This window comes from Mus musculus, chromosome 14 (genome assembly GCF_000001635.26).
Source record: "Mus musculus strain C57BL/6J chromosome 14, GRCm38.p6 C57BL/6J".
NCBI classification, from domain to species: domain Eukaryota; kingdom Metazoa; phylum Chordata; class Mammalia; order Rodentia; family Muridae; genus Mus; species Mus musculus.
The window spans coordinates 122,950,277-122,974,418 of record NC_000080.6 but is presented as its reverse complement, the minus strand read 5'-3'; the positions used below and the strand labels follow the sequence as shown (position 1 = coordinate 122,974,418).

At 43.0% G+C, this 24,142-nt stretch overlaps 1 protein-coding gene across 18 annotated transcripts in view; it reads left to right on the top strand.

Annotated features, from left to right (window-relative positions):
• Positions 1-24,142, top strand: part of Tmtc4 (transmembrane and tetratricopeptide repeat containing 4) — a 64,315-nt gene that overhangs the window by 8,867 nt on the left and 31,306 nt on the right. For 7 of the 18 annotated variants that reach the window (NR_153663.1, NM_028651.3, NM_001360598.1 and 4 more), the window contains 4 exons: positions 1,134-1,249; positions 2,463-2,679; positions 11,034-11,121; positions 23,827-23,930. Coding sequence is in view for 15 of the 18 variants with exons in the window: in NM_028651.3 (NP_082927.1) it covers positions 1,134-1,249; positions 2,463-2,679; positions 11,034-11,121; positions 23,827-23,930 (525 nt within the window). In the remaining 3 variants the exon portion in view is untranslated. Of the gene's footprint in view, positions 1-1,133; positions 1,250-2,462; positions 2,680-11,033; positions 11,122-19,378; positions 19,789-23,826; positions 23,931-24,142 lie in introns of all 18 variants that reach the window. The other 11 variants (XM_030248009.1, XM_030248006.1, XM_030248012.1 and 8 more) reach the window with 3 other exon arrangements.

Here is a 24,142-nt window from a genome sequence, read left to right as displayed (position 1 = left end):
AGGCCATTCTTAAAAAGCTGATAATAGTGTAGTTTCTCCTCTTAGGTACACCTGCCTGCTGGAGTCAGGATTCATGCTGGGAACTCAAGTCCCCTGAAAGAGCAGATCATGCTTAAACTGCTGGGTCATCTCCCTCATTTAACTTTTATAGCATTTAGTTTCATATTTTAAATGTAAGGAAAAATGAATTTAGGCATGTTTGGTATAAATTTAAATTATCTCAGCAGAAAGATGGTTTTGTTTAATATTTAGTAATTTTATATTTTAAAATTGCATAGAAACTTTCCCCCAGCTTCATAATCTGCTTAACTCCTGATCAAAAGTAGAAGTCTTAAAAATAATATTTGCCCATACTTGTTTAAATTGGGTATTGTTTTGTTACCTTACCTTATTTAATTGGCTATGAAAGGATAGTCGTGACCTTACATAGCTGAGTGGTCTGTTTATTCAGCATGTTTTTTTGTTTGTTAGGTTGGTTGGTTTTTGGTTTTGAGGTGTTTGTTTTGTTTTGTTTTTAGTTTTTTGAGTCAGGGTTTCTCTGTATAGTCTGTGTAACCTTGGTTGTCCTGGAACTTGCTCTATAGAGTAGACTGGTCTTCAGCTCATAGAAATCCACCTATCTCTACCTCCCGAGTGCTGAGCCTAGTGATAGAGATACTTAAACCGAGTAACCAGTTACCAGGGGCTATGGGGAGAGATAAGAGATGCTCCAGCATCCACAGAAATGGATTGAGATCCACTCAGGATGTTAGAGGGTTGAAGATGACGGTCCAGGGCAGCCTTGCCTATGCAAAGCCTCTGCAGAGAACTCACGTAAGAGGGGCAGCGGCATGGCGTCAGGCAGACGAACACAGTGGCTCTGACGGTTAGGAGAACATCAGCTTTGACACAGGAAGGTAGGAAGCTGTTAAAGGGCTGTGACTAACTAGATAACATAAGAAAATATGAGGATAGAGTGGTCCTTCTGAAAAGCCTGGGCATATCCTACAGAAGAGATGTTGGAGTGTGGGCCTAGTGCTAGCAGAAAAGACCAAGGGTATAGAGTTAATGGTTGGGGAGCTTTCAAGGCTATGGTGCAAAACCAGGGGAGGATCATGACTCCTTGCCCAGAATCTCCCATTGTGTTCCTGCAGGACCTCCAGTCAGACACGCCCCTTGGGGACCTGTGGCACCATGACTTCTGGGGCAGTAAATTGAGCAGTAACACCAGCCACAAGTCCTACCGGCCACTTACTGTCCTGACTTTCAGGTAAGGTATAACAATAGAACAGGTTCATCATTTGAGGTTTCCACCTGACATTATATGTGGGTCAGGTACATTGTTTGAGGTTTCCCCATGACGTCATATGTGGTAGTGATGGTGGTGGGGGAGGGTCCAGCATTAGTTCTTACGTACGTAGGTGGAGTACGTATGTATTCTAAGATGTGTATGCTCATATTAAGTCTTAGGAAGTGTGCCACAGGGTGTCTGAAAGGTTCTGCCTCAGGAATCTCTATTTCAGCTACACAAACTAAAACTGAAATTATGCAGAGGTTAGCCTGGCCTCTGGGCAGGGATAAGGCTTGCACACCAGCTAAATACCTGTCTCTCTGGATCTCAGATAGCCCACCCTTTACTGTTTGGTTAGCAAAGCATCAAGGGAATATATGATGCATACCAAAGCAACACAGGCATCCAATAAAACTATTGTTTTTTTTTTTCCCATGACGAAGGTAAGCTCTGAATCTTCATATCATTACCAATTCAATATGCAGTGAATATGAAGTTTAAAGATTACTTCTCTGAGCCTCATTAACCAGAGCTACTGGTCACGTGACAGAGCTCCTATACATATTTCTGGGACACATTTAAATACTTGTGTATAGATCTAACAGAGAAACAATTAGAACCACTAGCAATTGAGAAGTAGAAGGAAAAATCATAGTCACGGCAGGAAGGTGTGCTGTGGGAGAAGGCTGAGGATACATGTTATTCAAGTGTTTTGTTGTGTGATGTGTGGGTTATGAGAAACAACCTTGAGGAAAATGTGATTTTTTTTTTAAGATTTATTTATTTATTTCATGTATGTGAGTACACTGTCTCTGTCTTCAGACATACCAGAAGAGGGCATCAGATCCCCATTAGAGATGGTTGTGAGCTATCATGTGGTTGCTGGGAATTGAACTCAGGACCTCTGGAAGAGCAGTCAGTGCTCTTAACCACTGGCCATGTCTCCGGCCCAGAGGAAAATGTGATTTAACTTGTCCTTGGAGAGTAATCCCTTTGGGGCCCTGAAAACATCGTCTAGCTGCTCTTTTGACTTTGGACTCTATCGGTGCCCTTTTCTCCCGCTCTCCTCACGGCTCACTGTGTTCAGTTTCTTCAGGTTTCTTGGCTGGGCAGGCATTATTACCTTGGTCATGTCCCATGTCCGTTGTGTATGCTTCGTGCATCCACTGTGAACAATCCTCATTTGTTGCAGGATTAACTACTACCTGTCCGGAGGCTTTCACCCCGTGGGTTTCCATGTGGTCAACATCCTCCTGCATGGCAGCATCTCCATCCTCATGCTGGATGTCTTCTCAGTACTGTTTGGTGGCCTACAGTACACCGGTAAAGGCCAGAGGGTACACCTGGCCCCCAGGGCTTCCCTGCTGGCCACGTTGCTGTTTGCTGTCCATCCAGTGCACACTGAGTGTGTAAGTATCGCCCACACCTGACAGTCTGCATGCGCATAAGAAGATATCTCTGTACTGTCTGCTTTTCTGAAATAGGCTCAGCTCATTATGTGTTCTTCTTGTGTGCAGAGTTAGAATAAACACCACACTGACTTCAGGAAATACAATGCTCTCCCTGTCAGACATTAGAAACAATGGATTTTAGGTCAGAGATAGCTTTATGAATAAATAATAGCTACCATACTGGTAGACTTTCTCCTCAGAGTGTGCTGGCATCTTGGGTGGCACTGTCTGTGTGATAACACCAGCTTAACGGGTAAACATGCTGATGTTGCCTGACTTTGTATCCTAAAGGCCAGCAGCTAAGAATTCTTCCTCAGTGCAGAGACTACGGTAGTTTTTATTTATTTTATTCATTTTTGGAGAGAGACGGGATCTTACAGTGTAGGCCCTAGCTGGCATAGAACTCCCTATGTAGACCACACTAGACTCTAAATCACAGAGATCCACCTGCTTTACCTCCCAAGTGCTGGGAATAAAAGCTTGCACTTCCATATCTGGCCAGGGGCAGTTTTTCTCTAATAACTGACTTTATGATGTACAAAAATCTTCTCAATATAATAGCATAAAAGCACTATGACATCAGATGGTCTGGCACTACTTTATAGTAAGTATCTCAAGCAGGTAAAGAAAAGAGAGTGTAGCATATTCCATGGCCCATGTAGGCACAAACAAACAGCTCTTGAAGTCTCTGTCCCTTCTTCCTCCTCCCTCCCTGGATATCGTCCCCAAACAGACTTGGCCAGGTGATAGATAGCAATGATAGGAGCCCTACTTGCTGTCCAGTGGCCATGTCTCTGTGCCTTGGACACAAAGGAGAATACACTCTAGACATAGACTGTTGAGTTTTAACTGGGCATTTTCCAGACTGTCAGAAAACTCCCATGTGCATATTTGAACCCTTCCAAAATGTGAGGCGGCATGTGGCTGAAGTAGGAGATTGGATTTGGCCATTCTGGTCCCATGAAGCACTGGATTGGAAGGCTCCATGTGCTAGTTCCGTTACTGTGAACTTTGACCTTTAATAGACATTTAAATGCCTACAGTCAGTTGATTGTCCTGGTGAGGGTCTTAAAGTCAATTATAAACTGTTAACCAGAATTCCTGTTTCTGGCTGTCTGATAGAATACCATGGAGTTTTTACTGTTACCTTCTGTATGCAAGGCTATGGAGATCATGTTGAGGAGTCCACGTAAAACCCTTTGTCTCTCATTTTGTGCACAACTGTGACCAAGTTACTGTTGGCTTCAGCCTCACTTTCCAGGGCTGTGTTTGTTGTGTCTCAGATACAGTGTTGCATCAGACACAAACAGGGCTTTCTGGGAAAATCCTGACTGCATTGACTGCTTGCTTCTTGTCTGCTTGGGCACAATCATAAAACCAAAGTAAAATATTACGTTGGCCAAAGATATCCCAAAATTCTAATTCTTAGGTATTAAAAAATTGATTTGTGAATAGATTTCAAGACCTAGGTATGCTTCAAGTGTGTGCATGCACAAGACACACATGATCATTGCAGTTAAATGCAGCTAACCTGCTAATCTTAAAAGGCTGTATTTTAGATCTTTAAAGGGAATTGAGGGGAATGGAGAGATAACTAAGCTAGTAAATACTTGCGGTGCAAGCATGGAGACCTGAGTTTGATCACCAGCACCTGCATAGAATTCCTGGCATAGGGGCATGTGCCTGTATCCCAATGATAGGGAGGCAGAGACAGACTGTCCTTAGGGTTTCCAGCCAGCTACTCTAGTCTCATTATCTAGTTCTGGGCACATGAGAGACTCTATCTCAGTAATGCCCAAGGTTAGCCTCTGGCTTCCACATGCACAAACATATGTGCATGAACACACACACACACACACACACACACACACCACAGAAAGAGAGGAAGAAAGATGGGAGGTGGGAGGTACCTGTAGGGAGAAAGCAGTATTTGAAAATTCTATTCATCTCTCTGCCATTTCATGACAGCTGTTTAAACTTGGATTTCAGGGAATAAGGAATAATTAAAAATTAGCATTCACACCGACATACTTTGTATGTTTACCTTTCATTATTTTGACACACTATCCAATTTCCTCTTATCGCCTTTCCCCTGTTATCTCCCACTCTACATTCTTAATGCCACCTTTAAACATGTGCACAGAGCAAGACACCTGGAGCTTATCTTCAGGTGGCAGGGGGATGCCGCACAGGTATCCTGCCAGGATGGGAAAGACAGCCCTTTCCTGGCTGTGGTGTGGCCATGGTGGTCTCACCCTGCTTGTAGCTCCCTGTGGCATGGGGACAGAGCAGATTGCAGTAGATACGTGTCTGTGTATATGTGTTAAGAGGGTGGCATAGCAGCATGTGCCCTACCAGTTTTAATGGCATGCATTTCTTTGTAATTAATATTAATGTGTTTTGTAGCCCCTACTCCCTGCATTAACACTGAAGGTATTTTTGCCAGGTGTAAATAAGCACTTATATTTTCTCTTTGTTACTATTGGGGTTTTGTTGTTGTTGTTTTTGTTTTTGTGAAACAGGGTATCATGTAGCCATGGCTGGCCTTGAATGCCTGATCCTCTTGCCTCAACCTCCTGAGAGCTAGAATTATAGAGATGTGCCACCCAAAGCCATCCAGTGGACTTGAGATACAGGGTCCTGACCAAAGCCAAGGTGGTGGAATTAGACACATTTCAGTCTGATCCCCTTCTGGCTCTGATTGGTAGGGAAATCATTACAGCCAGATTGATTTGTTCCTCAGCTGATAGAAATCAAAATCCACCCCTACACCTGGTACGCCATCCCAGATCATTTTGAATTGTTCGTAGACATGTGAAGCGTCTGACAGGGTATTGGTGCCCAAGTGGGGAGAGGCATGAGCAGATATTGCTTGTTGTCGAAATCTTCAATCCTGATTAGGGGTTTCTACCTCACCTTTGACCATTCAGTTCCTGGATAAAAGACATGCAACTTGTATTATAGTCAATAATCCTTAAACAGCACAAGAGTTGGGCAGATATCTACCCTCTATGCTATTAGAATCTACTTACCTGTAGATAACCCCTGGTTATTACTTACCTCTTACTTTGTTTCATCTGGGCTGTTCTTAACTCTAGTTGGCTAGCTCGTAGGGCTATGTTTTCTTGACTCACCTAACACATGCTGGTTTCTCATTTCTCCTCTCATGCTCCCTACTCCTCAGCCTGGGAACCTTAAACCCCTCCCATGTCTCTTCTATCCACCTATTGGCTGTTGGCATCTTTATTCACCAATAAGAAATAACTTGGGGGCAAGGTCACATAGCTTACTTGGGTCTACATGCAGACTCTCTTACCACTGGAGCCCTTAGGGGTCACACTTAGCATTACATTACACAGCAGAAGACCAAACCTCAACGTTGCTTAGGTCTTGATCTAGTGTGACTCAGCCATCAGGATGAGATAAACCCAGGGCCTCCTTGAGGATAGGAGTAGCATTGCACTCCAAGTGTGGCAAAGGTGACAGGTTGCATGGGTTCTAGTATCAAAAGCTCAGGCGTCTTTAAGATGTCTACCCACCCATCTCCTGAATCCAGATGTCTTGCCAGGGAGGGGGCAAGATATGGTCTTTGCATTCCAGGCTGGGTCTCAGATTCACTTGTAGCTTTTAGATGAGGATGTCTTTACCTTTCAAGTTCTAGGATTATAGGCATGCTCCATCCATCATACCTAGCTTTGAACATCTAGATCTCAACACCTAAGGAATTAGTAGAGAAGCCCTGACCCACCTCCTTTTTTGTCCCCAGATTCTTATTTCTTGTCCCCAACTCAGATGCCACCTGTTTGGATTGAGGGGCGAGCACTGGTTTTCTCCCCCAGAAAAGACTGACAAGACGTTTGATGTAATCGGAGAGAAAAGTACAGCTGTTGGAGAGGAATTTACATGAAAATAATTAATTTGCAAATATTTTTAAAAGGGAGGAAGGAAGGAAGGGAGGGAGGGAGGAAGGGTAAAAGCCTTGTCTCCCTTATGTCCATTCTCCACTGATTGGACATAGCCTGTTCTTGGATAGCCTTTCACATTTTATGCTGTGAGCTCTCTTTAATTACTTGACAAATATTAGCTGAAATGCTAAATGCTTCTTTACTTAAAAACACTTGATAGATTTATCTTTCGTTTGTTCTTATGTCAGGCAGTATAATCTCCAACAGTTTGATAGTTTACCAAAACAGAGATGAAAGATGGCTCAGCTGTTGGAAACTAAGCCCACAGCCAGGACAATCGTGCTTTTACCAAAAGGAGAGCTTTCCTTTAGAAGATAAGCTTATTTGCTTAAACTTTGTTTCGTGGCAACACTTTGTACCTTAACCACCCTGATGGAAGGGGCTTCAACAACCTGGTCCTTCTGGCTTTGTCCTCACCGTTCTTATACAATCTATTCCTTCCCTTCAGTTACTTCAAGAAACCCTAGTTCCCCTGTCCTTCCTCCTCTTAGCTTGTTGCTCTGTGGCTCCTTGGTCAGAGATTCTGCATTGGCTTTAGTTGCTTCAATTCTGAGAGGGTTTGGGGTCTGGTCTATCCTAAGCCACAGCTCTCAAAAGCTCTTCTCCTTGTATCCTGGCTGTAGGCCTACAAAGCCTGGATGTTCCAATCACTTCCTTATTTGCCACTTTGTCACTGAAGCACTGAAGCACCCACCCCACCCCTCCCCCTGCCATGAGCATCAATGACCTTGGTCCTTTCTCCCACACAAGGTCCATGGTCCTTCCTCCCTCCCATGAGCAACAGTGTCCTTGGTCCTACCCCCCCCCATGAGCATCAGTGTCTTTGCCTCCCTTCATGAGTAAAAGTATCCTTGGTTCTTTCCCCCTCCATGAGCATCAATGACCTTGGTCCTTTCTCCCACACAAGGTTCATGGTCCTCACCTCCCCCATGAGCAACAGTGTCCTTGGTCCTTTCTGCCCCCCTCCATTAGCAACAGTATCCTTGGTTTCCACCCCCCTCCATGAGCATCAATGTCCTTGGTTCCCTCTCCCATGAGCATCATTGTCCTTGGTCCTTGCCCCCACCCTTACCCCATGAGCAACAGTGTCCTTGGTCCTTTGCCTGCCTGTCTTATGCATTGTCCTATTTCAAGAAGCACTCTGGTTACTTACTCATTAAATGAACTTACTTTGAGTATCCAGAACTCTCATTATGTGTTCATTTAACTCTCCAGTGAACTGCCATGTTCTCTCCAGGTCCATTAAGCTTGGTTTGCTCCTTGCCTCCTATGCTGGTTGGTTGATAGCATTTTTTGTGACAAGATACCAGGCAGAAGCAACTGTAGGAAGGAAGGTTTGTTGTGGCACAGTTTGAGGTATAAAGTTGGTCATGGAGGGGAAGGCATGTCAGCGGAGCGTGAGTGTTGGATATCTGGGCATATCCAATCAGGGAGCAGAGAGCAATGGATGCTGGTACCAGGCTCACTTTCTCCTTTTTATTCAGTTAAAGACCGCAGCCTCTGGAATTGTGCTGCCCACATTGGGAGTGGGAGTACCTCAGCTAAGTGGTTTAGAAATTCCTTCACAAACATGTCAAGACAGTTGTCTCCTGGCTGACTAGGTCCTGGCAGGTTGACCGTACTTGTCTCTCACACGTGCTCTTGCTAGGATGAATTTGTCAACTCATTCTTTCCTCTTACCCATGGACTTCCTAGTGTACCTTCATTCGGGGATTATTACTACAGAGGGCAGTGTACCTCAGCCTTTCATATGCAAAAGGAAACCTATCCTTAAAGGCATTCCTGTTCATCAGTTGACCGTACATGCCGTTAGGAAACATATATATGTACTAATTTCCACAGGCATGATATTTTATCTGCCCTTTCAGAAGTAAACAATCTGTTAATCCATTAAAGTGATTTGGTATATGCCACATTTGGGTGTCAGTTAGTAAAGGACATCCCGTGAACTAGAGCAGTACTCATGAGAAGAATTCTGTGTTTTTACTTGCTATGAAATATTTGGAGGACAATTATTAAGTTAGTGAGCTTGGGGAAAAGTGAACACAAACTTTATATAACTTTAGGAGAAAGGAGGGAAGGAAGGGAGAGTCGTGTTGGAAATGAGAAGAGAGAAAGGATGAGAACTGTTCTCTGTTTTAGCTCATTGGCCACTTTGGAATCATCCTGACATGGCAGGTTAGCCCTCTAAACTAGCTTGAGTTGGAAGGGAGAAGATGACAGAGGCAGCTCAGAGGCTTTGAACCTTCCCTGCTTCTCTCTTTCTGCCAAATGGCTTTTTTTTTAAATTTTTTTATTAGGTATTTTCTTCATTTACATTTCAAATGCTATCCCAAAAGTCCCCCATGCCCCCCCCCCACTCCCCTGCCCACCTACTCAGTTCATACTGTTGTTCCACCTATAGAATTGCAGACCCCTTTAGCTCCTTGGGTACTTTCTCTAGCTCCTCCATTGGGGGCCCTGTGTTCCATCCAATAGCTGACTGTGAGCATCCACTTCTGTGTTTGCCAGGCCCCAGCATAGCCTCACAAGAGATAGCTATATCGGGGTCCTTTCAGCAAAATCTTGCTGGTGTATGCAATGGTGTCAGTGTTTGAAGGCTGATTATGGGATGGATCCCTGGAAATGGCAGTCTTTAGATGGTCCATCCTTTTGTCTTAGCTCCAAACTTTGTCTCTGTAACTACTTCCATGGGTGTTTTGTTCCCAATTCTAAGAAGGGGCAAAGTGTCTACACTTGGGTCTTCCGTTCTTCTTGAGTTTCATGTTTTGCAAATTGTATCTTGTATCTTGGGTATTCTAAGTTCCTGGGCTAATATCCACTTATCAGTGAGTACATATCATGCGAGTTCTTTTGTGATTGGGTTGCCTCACTCAGGATGATACCCTCCAGGTCCAACCATTTGCCTAGGAATTTCATAAATTCATTCTTTTTAATAGCTGAGTAGCACTCCATTGTGTAGATGTACCACATTTTCTGTATCCATTCCTCTGTTGAGGGGCATCTGGGTTCTTTCCACCTTCTTATATTTATTTATATATTATAAATAAGGCTGCTATGAACATAGTGGAGCATGTGTCCTTCTTACCGGTTGGAACATCATCTGGATATATGCCCAGGAGAGGTATTGCGGGATCCTCCAGTAGTACTATGTCCAATTTTCTGAGGCACTGCCAGACTGATTTCCAGAGTGGTTGTACATCTTGCAATCCCACCAACAATGGAGGAGTGTTCCTCTTTCTTCACATCCTCGCCAGCATCTGTTGTCACCTGAAGTTTTGATCTTAGCCATTCTGACTGGTGTGAGATGGAATCTCAGGGTTGTTTTGATTTGCATTTCCCTGATGATTAAGGATGTTGAACATTTTTTCAGATGCTTCTCAGCCATTCGGTATTCCTCAGGTGAGAATTCTTTGTTTAGCTCTGAGCCCCATTTTTTAATGGGGTTATTTGATTTTCTGGAGTCCACCTTCTTGAGTTCTTTATATATATTGGATATCAGTCCCCTATCTGATTTAGGATAGGTAAAGATCCTTTCCCAATCTGTTGGTGGCCTTTTTGTCTTATTGACAGCACTTTTTGCCTTACAGGAGCTTTGCAATTTTATGAGGTCCCCTTTGTCGGTTCTCGATCTTACAGCACAAGCCATTGCTGTTCTATTCAGGAATTTTTCCCCTGTGCCCATGGCTTTTAACACATACTTCCTAGGTTTATATCCTTCATGTTTCCACTCAGATTTAAAATTCTTCTCGGTTGTTTATTATTGTTGTGTATGTGTGTGTGCATGTTTAATGTGTGTGCATGCCTGATATTGGGGAGTGGGGCATGCATGGTATATAAGGTAAAGTTTGGAAGACTCTGTGAAGTTTTTTCTCTTCATCCCTTCATGTGAGGATCAACTCCATGTCTCCAGGCTTAGTCAGCACCTCTACCCACTGTTCCATCTTGGCAGTTCCAGGACTTTTTTTTTTTTTTTTTAAATACTGTGCCCTCTGAGCTGGTAACATTTTCATTTGAAAATCTCCTGTGGGACATGAAAAACCTGGGTTGCTGGTGTTCTTAGATGTAAGGTATTAAATAACACCGCTTTTGCTAGACATGTGCTGTGCTCAGAACAGTCTGCTCAAATAACCTGGAATCTCTTAAAGCAATGAGCTGAAGTCCTGTACAGAGAGGGTGACAGGAATGAACCCGTTAAGATAGCACCCCTGGGTTGTACAGCACTGCCTACGTGCCATCATGAGGGGTGGGGGCTGGTAAGTTGCTTGTTTCATGTCCGAGGTACATTTTGTATATCCAGAATTCAGGAATGCTTAAATTTTTCTCCCCCCACCCCTTTCTTTTAAGGTTGCTGGTGTTGTTGGCCGTGCAGACCTCCTGTGTGCCCTGTTCTTCTTGTTGTCTTTCCTTGGCTACTGTCAAGCATTTAAAGAAAGTAAGCACTTTGTTTACCTTTCTTGTTTGCCACCTTCTTCGTTATTTCATCCTATGGAGCAGCGTCTTAACAGTAGGGAGTCAGTCTGTCCATATAAGGTTATCATATGAGGTGCAGTAGGTCAAAGGTTTAGACTCCTGAAATGTGTTTCTTTCGTTACCTCTTCATAATTGCCACATTCTAGATCAATAATACAGCAAAGTCCTGAGCAGAATTACTGAAGCACTCGGGTTGGGGATGGGGTACGTTTTATTTTCAGCAAAATTTCACGATTGCATACCAGCTTGGAGCTGTAGAGATCATATGTGTTGATGGCCAAGCTGCCCTTTCATAATTTTCAAGGGTGGATTGAACTGGTCCTACGAGAGTCTTCACTATTCCTCCCCTTCCTTGCACATAGGCTAGATCCCAGCTCTGCTTGCTTCTCTGGTTCTCCCAGATGTGCCCCCATGTTGGTGATGTCTACCTGAGTAGGCATGACCATATCTCACATCCTTATATCATTTTTTATCATGCTGAGAGAAAAAATCCTGCCCATCAGTTGGTTGGAGTCTGGGGACACATCAGTGGAATAGCTTTAGGGGCAGAGAATAGCAAGGGGCAACTTCTTTTCCTGAGTCCAAAGGTTAATACAGCAGGAAAGCACACCTCCATCAGTTCCTTGGACAGGGACTCCCCACTAACCACAGCTCATGATTAGAGCTCTGTAGAGGTTGTTCCTGCCTCAGTCTCCTAACAGCTGAGCAAGATTCCAGCGCCATTCTGTTTTCCATAAGGCTGTGAATCAGGCATGGGAGGGGTTCCCCCCATCACAGACATGTTAATTAAGTATAATGGCTCTACATGTCCTGTCATTGGCAATTAAGTTGGAATCTGCAGGTTATAGGGAGACATTTCTCAGCACTCAGAAAATGAAAACTTCAGACTTAAGAGGTTTTTTTTCAGAAATGTCTCATCAGTCATCATTTATTAATCTTAACATAACCTCCTTAAAACAATTACTTAGAGTTATGAATGAATTTCACAGTCATCAAACGTACTTTTTGAAGAAAGTATCTATATTAAGTATTAAATATCCACAGATTTAACAGGTAAGGTGTGTCATGTGGAACCTCCCACTGCTTTTAAAGATTGCCTTGTAAAGTCATAAGGGAAACCATTACAACACCAGAACTCCTTCCATTGAGTGAGCTGATAAATTCGCTAGGCTTTCTGAATGGACTGTTCTTTCAGAGTGGTGAAAAAAAAAAACCTGAAGCTACTTGGCATTCTGCCCTGGATTCTTTATCCTTTCTGTGTTAAAGTTCATGAATGTGTGCATTAACATTTATGTAGTATATGTGTATCTGTTTTGAGTTCTTTTACAGTCATAAAATTGTTTCTAAGGGTCATCCGTACAATAGGTAATTGGTTTAGGGAGCCTTTGGAGCTGGGAGTTTAGCTTGGGAGTGGATCACTTCCCCTGGCATAGGCGAAGCCTCGGGTTCTATGCCTAGTGTTGAAAGACAAATTAAATACTCGTGAAGTCTTCAGAAACTGATAGTGAGGTGAAGGTACTTCATTGTTGAGGGGTGCTCAGTTAACTCGTACTCTGATTCCCGGGAAGTTGGTGCTTGCCATATTACCTTTCGTTTTGCGTCCAGCGACACTATTTTAGTTAGCATGTATACTGTATTTAATTTAGCATGAGAAAGAGATGGTTAGGTCTGAGTTTATCAAGTATCTTCAATAAAGTTAATCTGAGCATGATTGGTGTTTGCGGAAAAGTATCGGTGGTAGCACCCCACTTGGATTACGAATAAATATTAATTTGTTTGACCTTCCCTTCCCACAACAGTAAGAAGAGAGGAGGATGGTTGTGGGAGCCTGGACAAAAGCCCGCTTGTCCATGTCTAGCCTATAGCCTCTATTTACTAATTAACTTGAACTCATTTTAGGACAGGAAAGAGTAGGCCAAATGGAGCCACAGAGTCACCTTCAGCATTGGTCTTTAAAGTATGAAACTGTAATGGTTGGTAAGCTCATTTCAGGCCTCAGTGCCTTGAGCTTGAAAGTTACCCTCAGCCTTGCAGCTCTGCATCCATTCTGCCCTTGGCAGGCTTGAGTTGGAGATACCATAGTTACTGCAGGGTTTAAAGTGGGTGGTTGAAGACTCTTGAGTCTTCTTCATTGTGAATCAGTTCCACTAAGGTTGCAATTCTAGAGGTTCCAAGTATCCTGAGAAGGCCTTAGATGCACTATGAGTAGTATTTATTTATTTTTTTTTTTTAGGCGCCTCTATTGCTTTAGTAAGGTCCTAACCTGACCTCCACTGTAGACACCAAAGGGCTTTGCATCCTGATGAGTAACCTGCCTTGTTCCTCTAGACCAATGGTCTAACCACACTGCACCAGCCCCTTGGTCTTCTCCTTATCATAGATCCCACCCCATCCCTTGTCTCTTGACAGAGGTATCATAATTTCAGTAACTTTTTTATATTTTTGATTTGTTTCTTTTTACTCTTTTCCCAACATGTCAAGAGTAGAATGTTCTCTGTTAAACACCAGCACCTTAGACACATCCTTAAGTACAGTGTCGATATTCAGCCTAGCATGTGCATTACCTAAGACCTGTTATTCTCAGAGGCTTGCAGGGTCCACAAGCCTTCACAGAGGAAGAACAAAGTTCCCTGGGCAAAAGATTTCGATCAGAAAATCTAACCAGGAAAGGAGTTCTGTTCTCTGATACTGTTCCCGAAGCATCACAGGGGCTGATCAATTTAGATCATCCATTCCCTCACCAATCAGCCTTATATTAAAAGTATTTCTTATACTGGGTCTTGTGCCAAATGCTGGATTGCAAAACCTAGAAACAAAGTCCATACAGCCCCATGGTGGTGGTGGTGGGGGATTTCTAGGCCCATGTGTATTATACGAATATACGTATACATGTCATACTTACGCTTGTAAAAATACTTTTCCCCCTCATGTTAAGACATTATACCCAGGGATTTGCATGTTCTAATCAAGACCTCTGGGTTGCACATTCCTAGCCTTAGTCCGGTTTGGTTTGGTTAAACTATGGCTTGAATTGTCTAGCATGTCCAGGGAGCTAAGAACAATCCCCTTCTCCACTCTTCCTCCTTAACTGTGTCATCTTAGCTCCCCGCATGTGCTGCAGTGTTTGCGGAGTGGATGGGGGTGGCCCTTGAACTGCAGGCACCCCTGACATTCCCACGCGTTTCTGTTGGTCCATCCTTTCATATATTTAGGAGCATCTTAATGTTTACATTTCCCTGTGTTTTAAATCACCAGTTTTCCCTCCCCTAGCTCATCAGTGCAGTGAACACAGACAGGCTAAGCCGTCCTCACAGACTCATGCCATAGCATGGTGTTTGCCTGTGTCTGTAAGTACAGCAGAGAATTAAAAGTTTTGTAGCAGAAACACAGTCTCTATTGGAATGAAAATGATCATGCTGTTTAATGCTTAGGCTTAATGTTTAAAGCAACCAACTTAAAGTCCTGGTCTTTGTACTTTAAGCATCTGAATATATAAAGTCAATAAAAAAGGAGGTCCGGTTTTAGGTACACATAAACTTGACATTCAGGAGTTGGAACTGAGTTAATACTATTTTATAAGGGAACAGAAATTAAGCGCTCTGAATTATGATTTAACTAGTTAGAAGGCTCTCTGAGAGACTATAGCTCCTTTTGGGTAACCTCATTAGCTTTCTTTATAGGTGCGGTCTGTATTATTAAGTCTGAACAATCTTTAACTACTTGAGTTTATTAGGAGGCCGCTTTGTTCAGCTCTGGTGACCTGGACTTTCAGAAACTGGAAGGAAATCTACTCACTGTCATCTTTAGGACTCTGGATTTTTTTTGGATATTTTTGGATTTTGTTTTGTTTTGCCTTTCTTTACTCTCTTTAAGCTCTTTTAGAAAAAGAGCTTTTAAATGTCATCAGACATTTACTTCAGAATAAGACAAAAAAATCATTAATTAAATGAGTTGAAGGTACATTTGTTGTTGTTGTTGTTTAATATGCTGTTCTCATGAGATGTTTTGTCAATACTGAAAGCTCTTTGAAAGCCTGCTCTTTCAGACTGGAGACAGGTAAGCCCTGAACTGTAAGCTTGCTAAAATGGTGAAAACAATTCCATTCTTCAACTAGTACCTTAAGCTAGGACTCAGTATCTTACTCATGTGGGAGGAGGGCTCTTCCAGAGAGGGATGGGGTTTTTTTGTTGTTTTTTGTTTTGTTTTTTTGTTTGTTTGTTTTGTTTTGTTTGTTTTTCGAGACAGGGTTTCTCTGTGTAGCCCTTGCTGTCCGGGAACTCACTTTGTAGACTAGGCTGGCCTGGAACTCAGAAATCCGCCTGCCTCTGCCTCCCATGTGCTGGGATTAAAGGCGTGCGCCACCACGCCTGGCCCTGAGGGATGGTCTTGTTACATTGTATGGCACACACTTTAAATTCTCAGCTCCGCCAAAAGTCAACAAGATCTCAGAGCTCAGAGCCTGTTTTTTGTTTGTTTATTTGTTGTTTGGTTTGGTTTGGTTTTTGTTGTTGTTGTTGTTGTTGTTGTTTTGTTCTTAAACCTTTATCCTGTTGCTGTCCTGTTTTGGTTCAGCCAGGAAATCGGGGTTTTCATTCCTTTACATTTAGCTTAAGATTTTTTTTTTTTTCTTTTGACTTAGAATCATGGTGCTTAAAAAGTAAGCCTAGTCAATTGGGTGACACACCTGTCATCCAAATACTCTAGAGGCAAAGGGAAGAGGAATTGTGAGTTTGAGGCCAGCTTAGACTACAGTAAAAAACTTACTTTATAAATAAATGAATAAGTTGGCAATAAATAAATAAATAAATAATAAAAAGTAAATGGCTGTGCCATACAGACACCTGTTTTTAGTCTGGGGTCATTGCTGGTGGGTTGTTTGTCTCTTTCTTCTCTGCCTTCATTTTCTTTGGATTCCTCCCCTGCTTGAATTTCTTTACATGGTCCCCTATGTGAGGACAGCAAGTCTGACTCTCATTCTGTGCATGGAAGCAGGCTCGGTTGGTTCCAGTACTTGGAACACGAGTCTGATGCTCATTGTGTAGCTCTGGCAGCTACAGAGCTGTGACCACCTGTCGTGATGGCCCGGTTCCCACACACACCATGATGTGCCAGTTTCGCTCCGCAGAGCTGCCAGGCAGAGGGTGGTGAAGAGGGCTAGCTTGTACAATGTGCTGCTCTTGCTGAAAGGAGGGAGGAGGGCTTCCCTCTGGAAGGAGTGCCAAGTCGGAGACGAATGCTTCATTAAATTGGTCACATCTGTTGGCACTTGTGGGTGTCAGTGCTGACAAGTGTCTTTCTGCTGGTTGGAGTTCTTCCCTTCGCTCCTTCATCCTTTGCCTCCGTTGACCTAAGGGACTGTGTCATCATGGATAATAGAGATATGGAGTGGGGTGGACCTCCCATGTTCTGAGTCTTATGCCATTGGCGCTTGTGCTAGGTAATTGCCCTGGAAAGTGGCTTTCCTCCACCTGAAAGGTACAGAATAGCTACAGATGGTTTTGTTATCTCTTCCTGTATCTTCTGAGCTTAAAAATCTAACAGTATGGACAAAGTTAGGGCCATGAATTCCAGTAGATACTTGAATAGAGAGCTGCATTCAAGATAGAATTACCTGTCTTAGGGAGACTTTATTTCTAAACAAAGATTCATAAAAATGTAACTGGATTATTCATAAATGTAACTGGAGGCAACGTTGGTTTTAAGGTTACTGTTTCTCACAGTTGCTTTTAGGTTGAAAATTATTACATTTTTATATGCATTTTATTCATATTTATTTATTTATTTATTTATTTAAAATTAGCCTCTTACATGATGAGGATACTTCCATCCTGAAGAGGCTAGAAGGCTAAGTTAAAAATGAAAGAACTTGTCTTCTAACTGTATTTGTTCACACCGAGAAGATTACTAACTTTTTGCTATCGCTGCATAGTTGCATAAGAAATGTGACAATGTAAAAGACTTCTAGTAAACATGGAGCTAAAATAAACCATTAATTTGGTTCTATATGCAAGGTGGCCTAGTGTTTCTGTCACTGCGATGAAATATTCATACTTGGAATGAGAGTTGCTAGCATTTGGTTGCCTGGTTAAAAACAGCCATAAAAAAAACCCATGAAATCCAAATTCACCTAGGTTATGTTGCAGGTTGACCTCCTTAGTTGCTTCGATGAATCGAGATTAAAAGTAAGTCTTAATTTAGGGGAATTGCATGGATTAAAAACTATAGTAGATGGGGTTGTCCCAGAACTCAGAACGGGTTTCTCAGTTTTTCTACCCACTCATGTAATATAAGCATTTTTGCCAATGCTTTGTACATTAGTTGACTCTGGTTTATAATGTCCAGGCATACTACACATTTGTGAAGAAGAACCCCATGATTTATATGATATAATTTTAGAGATTTATCCATTTATTATTTTGTGTGTATGTGTATGTGCCCGAGTGTATGTGCGTGCAGCACAGGCTGGCAGGCAGACACCCGTGTGCAAGAGTTCTCTGGACCCGGAGTTATGGGTGGTTGTGAGATACCTCACATGGGTGCTGGAAATGAAACCTGGGTCCTCTAGAAGAACAATGAATGTTCTTAACTGGTGAGCCATCTTTCCAGCCCCAGATGATACGATTTTAAAAGGTAAAGTTTTCTAGTTTGGATGCTGGAAGACACGCTAACACATATGCATGTTTAATCCTAAGGCTTCTGATAAAATACTGATAGCTCGGTGGCAAAGAGTAGATGAGAAAATGTTGGATTTAAATCAGCAGACTCATTTCATACTTTGCAAGATTTTAGAGGTGTGGATGGAATATAGACAAAGCAGTGTGCAAGGTGTCTCACAAAGCTGAGGCTGATTCTGAGGTTTACAGAGGCTGCCATATATAGAAACATAACAGGGCATACTTGTCTTTTTTTTTTTTTTCCAGTTCCCACTGTTTAAATTTCAGGAACAAGTGGTCTGGGAATGTAGCTTAGTTGCTAGAGTGCATACAAACCGTGCATAAAGCCCTCAGTTCAGGCCCCAGGTCCACAAGAACCAGGACTGTAATCTTAGCACTCAAGAGCTGGAAACAAGAGCATCAGAAATCAAGGGTCATCTTCTCCATAGTGAGTCTGAGGCCAGGCTGGAGTATAAGTCTCCCTGTCTCAAAAAAAAAAAAAAAGTGAGATGATTTTAGTCTATCAGAAATACAATTTTATATGGAATCAGTATAAAATGTAAAATACACATGATTTTTTTCACACAGAAGTCTTCAGACTCTTGTGTGGCAGTGCAGCACATCTCAGCTGGGACTAGATAAAGTCCAAGTGCTTGTTAGCTTTAATTACTTGCTTTTATATAGGAACAGGTCTGGAGTGTAGCTCTCTGCAGGTGAAGCCGTCAACTGGGTTAATAACTGACCATTGAAGTGTTGCCTTTGATCTGAAATTGCCACTGATTTTGGTTACTGAAGCTGAAGTAACTTCAGCAGAGAAGTGCCGTCACCAGGCAGGTTTTTGGGTGTCTGATATCAGAAGCCTAAGGGAGGATTTCGGTGAAGGACGTGAAATTGGAGGAGGTTTAGTTTAAGTGCTTCTATTGCTGTGATAAAGCATGGCCAAAAGGAGCGTGGAGAGGAAAGGGTTTGTTTCAGTTTGTACTTCCACAACACAGTCTGGGGTGATCAAAAACCATCAGGGTGACTTAAGAATGAAATTCAGCTCAGCTGGATTTTATTGTAACCGGTGCTACACCAGGAAGGACTTCTAGAGTCTGGCCCAGGTCATTTTACTTTAGCTGTGTTTAAGCACAGCACAATTTTGGAAAAAAATTTTGGTAACAACTGAGTCCCAAATGCACAGCAGTTTAAGATGTTTATATTGAGATTCTTTACAAAGTATATCTGGCTGCTTTCACAAGAATGGATGTTGTTGTCTTGGAGATGGTGCCCAAGAAGTTAGGGTCTAGGGAGCTTGCCTGAGTTAAACATAAGGCCTGTGGGTGTCAGGATTGGCCTGGCCCTAAGATAAACATAGAAGTCACTTAGGCTCTTAAGTCACTTAGTAAAGCACATGGGATATCACTCATAAGAATGGTTTAGGGTCTAACACAGTGTTCAAGACTTAGGGGGAAAGAGTCTGGGGTAAGTCAAAACAAAAATTCTGGAAGATACAGGCAGAGTTTGTCTCATCAGATAGCAAAGGATCGTCAGGTTGTAAAAACTACATCATTCCTTGCATTCCAGGAAGAACAGCTAAGCACCTTATTCCATTGAAGAGGTAACCTGTGTGTTCCTTCACCTTCCCTGGCTTCTCCAGTGCCTATCATGTGTACAAGACCTTATCGCCCTCTATAACCATCTATCGCTGAAGGAAGTCAGGGCAAGAGCTCAAGGCAGGAAGCTGGCGGCAGGAGCAGAAGCAGAGACAGTAGAAGATAATATTCAGCCTGTTTGTTCATACAATTCATGACCACCAGCCCAGGAACAACAGTGCTCACAGTGAGCCCTCCTACATCAATCCTCAATCACGACACGACAACACCCAAAAGCCTTGCCTTCAGACCAATCTGGTGAAGACTTTCTCTCAGATAAGACTCCCACTTCCCACATATGTTAGGATTGTGCCAAGTTGCAAAAACCAACCTGCACAAAAGGTATAGTACAGCTCTAGAGTGACCCTAGGGGGGGGGGGGGGGGAAAGCTCAATGAAGCCAGAGGCTGCGTTTCCTGCCTTGTTTCCATGCAGCCCACTGAGTGTGTTAGCCATCTCTAAAGGAGGCTGCCTTGAAATCTAGACAAGACTAGTGGAATGTAAGGCTCTCATTTTCACACGTACATAGTATTTAGCTTTGTGTTAACAGGGTGTCTTTGAGAATTACCTTTACATGTTTTAACGGAGGAATTGGGAATTTGTTTCCTCCTACACCCCCATGGGGGAAATTTCATCCACATTATATTTAAGTAAAACACAAAGTAATTCCATTTTTCTAGGGAGATTTAAAGTGATCTGGACATGTGCTTTTGAAATTAAGAATTTAGGAGATTTTATTACATTTAGGTGAGAAGTATGAAGGGAGAATGGTTTTCAAGTCAAATCTATAAAAATATTGGTAAAATAGAATTGCTACTGAACGTAAAACCCAGGGCAAGATTCCACCGCTTCAGGACAGCTGAGCTAACCATAGAAGCTCATTGAGATACATGGACTTTGGACCCGGCTAATCTCACTGTGTAATGTTTTTTATTTGCAAGTTTTTTTACATAAAGTTTTTATAATTAAAAATAAATAAATCACATCCAAGTAACATGTTGAGATAGAACAGAGCAGAATAAGTTTTAGGCTCTGTGCTCAGTAGATGCAAGTACGATGGGAATGAAGTGAGACGGGGTACCTCATGCTAGGTCTGAAACGCACAAAGCCTCAAATCAGAATCCTGCTTAGTGTATAAAGGCTTCTGGTAATGGGGGTGGTTCTGATTGTGATCTTTTAGTATCACTTATATATGTCATTTTTAAAAAAAATAATAAAGCCATTCTTCATTTGTTTGATAAATATGAAATGGTTCTTAGTGGAGAAACACTGACTTCCAGGCCCTCTGCCACCTGAACAGCTTGGAGCCAAGCCATGAAATTTAGAGAAGCAAGCTTGTGCTCAGCCTAAGGAATAATATTCCTGATGGACCAGAGCTTAAGAGTGAAAGGGGTGGTTATGAGATGTTCAGGCCTGTGCTGAAGTTACTCAAGGCAAGGCCAGGTGGCCCCCTGCTGGAAGCATCCTGGAAAGGGTTCTTTTTTATTCACCCAGCACGTGTTACCACTCCAGAGTCAATGGGTACTGCTGCTATTTGGTCAGGACAGTTCTCAATTGCTCCTCTAAGGCAAACAGGGTGCCAACAATGTAGCTAAATGCAAGCTTGCTGCCAAGGGTGATGTTGTAGGTATATAGAGTGTCCAGAAGGTCTGGGAAACATGTTAAAAGGGTCCATGGCTTGCTACTTGCTCTTGTCAGGCTCCTGACTCAAGAGGTCTGGGTAGGTTGTAATTCTGCATTTGGGGGGTGGGGGGGAGCATTCGAGACAGGGTTTCTCTGTATAGCCCTGGCTGTCCTGGAACTCACTTTGTAGACCAGGCTGGCCTCAAACTCAGAAATCTGCCTGTCTTTGCCTCCCAAATGTTGGGATTAAAGGTGTGTGCCATCACTGCCCGGTATAATTCCACATTTTTAGCAAGATCTAAGCTCGGACTCCAGGGGCTGAACCCTGAGTAGCACTGGTTTAAGGCAGTGGTCTCCCAAGGTCATTTGAAAGCATCTGTAACCCACTTGGGTAGAGGTGCTACTGTTGTCTAATAGTAGAAATGCACATTTCCTGAGATATGTAACATTGTCTCCACAACAAAGCATCTAACAATCAAATGTTTAAAGTTGAGAAATTCCCCTCTGGGGTAATAACCAGAAAATCCAGTGTCTATAATACACTTAAGAACCTCCTGGATGATTGTGGGTTATGATTACCACAGTCCATAGGCTACAGCTCCTCCTAACTTAATCTGAGGGGTCAGTTAGGGACACTTACCCACAGGCAATCAGACAGGCAGGTCACTTGCTGTTATAACTGGAGTAAAGCAAGTGGATTTGGAAGGGAGACTGCCTGGGAGAATGGGTGTGGCTTCACAGTTTAAGTGACATTTGACAGCTTTATAAGAAGGGTAGGATTTTGCCAGCGGCATGCTAGCCCAAGGGAACAGACAAGCAAAGAAAAGTGGGAATCTGTTGAGTTGGTTACTACACCTGGGATGGAATATATACCATGGAATCTAGAGGGGTACCAGGTGGTCACAGTAGCAAGGCCACTAATGAAAGTCATACTCACAGGGTTGCCCTTAGCCTGAAGGCAGCAGCAGGTGTCAGTCCTGGCAGAAAACGGTGCTGCTCAGGAGTCTTTGGGCTTCCAAGGGGTTTAGCTGTCTGCAGACTTCATCACCTTGACAGCTATCTCAGCCCACATCCAGGGAGCGTGAGGTTGAGATCACCTACAGTGCACGCGAGGTACCAGTGGTTACTGGCAAGACATGAAAGACTTCCACCCTGGGGCTTTGCCAGTCAGTCCTTAATAAATTACAATGCTTATATCCAGCTAGGGTATACATCATGCATCATGCATGTGAGTGTCACACACACACACACACACACACACACACACACACACACACGAACATTTATTGCTGGCTTCTAAATGTTGGTTTCTGGAATGAGCAATTTAATAAGAATCACAGTGTACCTTAGAAACTACACTGCATGCTTGGCACATTTTATGCCAGACTGATTGCCCAGCCAACCCCCTGGACTGTTACAGTGAAGCCATGGGAACCTCATCATCTAACCTGAGGAAGTTGCAGTGGTTTGCATGCAGCGTTTATCAGCTGACCTCTGTGGTTTCCACACCATACTGGGTGATTTTCTTATAAAGTGCTGAGTGTTTGATGTGGTTTTTATATGTACTAGGAACTTGGCTCTACAGTAAAAAATGTAACTTTCTCACCTGCTCTATTTTTTTCTTCACTCACTAATTACTACAGTTACTTTCTTACAGATTTTTCTAGACTTACAAATTTTTTACGCTTTTGCTGTTGTGGAGTATATAACATAGTGGCAAGTCACTCCACTCTAGTTCTTCCTTCTCATTTCCTGTGGTAGGGTCATTACCCCCTCTTATAGATTGAGGGGAATAAATGGAAGTATCTTGCCAGATGCTGTGTGTTAATAGTGAATAGCAGAGCAGAAGTCAGATTTAAAGTTCTTGTAGTGGTACCCAGACACGCTAATGATTGGTTCTCCTAAGAAGATGCAGTGCCTGTTTACTTAGATGAGGGCTGAGGGCTTCAAAGAGCTGCCAGGGATGAGGCCTACCTGTGACACTGTCTCCTTCTAGCTCTTTGGCTTTGGCCACTAGATTGCATTTTTTACTGACCACAGACAGCAATGGAAGTATACCTGCCTCTTCAAAAAGCAACTTAGTGACCATCAGGTGCCACACCTGACCTCCAGGTTTCTTGTCAATATATATGTTGAGCAGTATTTTGCCTTGCTGTTGATGCTGAGTCCCCATAACAGTTGCAGCCCAAACAGACTTTGTCTCTAGTGTCCAGCAGTAGCCATGCACCCTCTGGTGGTAGGGTCAGAGCCATTGCACACAGAGAGGAGCAGACCCAACCTAAGTGTGTAGGGCCCAGTCTTTATCCCTGGCATAATGGGTCAGAAGATATGCGAGCATTCTGAGCTCCTTTTTTTGGGGGGAAGGGGGGTAGCAGTGGGGACCATTGCAGTCATTCTGCAATCAGATGGATTGTTTGTGGCCTTAGAGTTCTCAGCACCACTTGTTAGAATGATCCTGTAATGGTGTACAAGTAAGGAAGAAGGAACTTGTTTCATGGGGACTCTGGGTTGTTGTCTTTGTGAGCAGAGCTTACTTACAACAGTTCTCAGTGCCTTGAGATGGGACGGGTGTCCTTTATAGAGGGAACTGTCCAGCCAAAGTTAAAAAAAAAATGCACATTGACCTACTAGAGACCAATGGTTTGGTCCAAACTCGGGTTTCAGATAGTGATTCTGTGAGACGCATGCTGGGAATTCCAGTTTTTGGTGCTGGCAAGATGGAACATATAACATGATCTATGTGTTTGTTACTTACCAGCAGGTAACAAGGAGGGAACACATTCTTCCACCTTCTGGGTATTGCTGAGTATCTTTCTGGGAGCTGTGGCCATGCTGTGCAAAGAGCAAGGAATCACTGTGCTGGTAAGACCTCCAACACAGATAGGGCCTGTGTCTTAGTCAGGGTTTCTATTCCTGCACAAACATCATGACCAAGAAGCAAGTTGGGGAGGAAAGGATTTATTCAACTTACATTTCCACATTGCTGTTCATCACTAAAGGAAGTCGGGACTGGAACTCAAGCAGGTCAGGAAGCAGGAGCTGATGCAGAGGCCATGGAGGGATGTTACTTACTG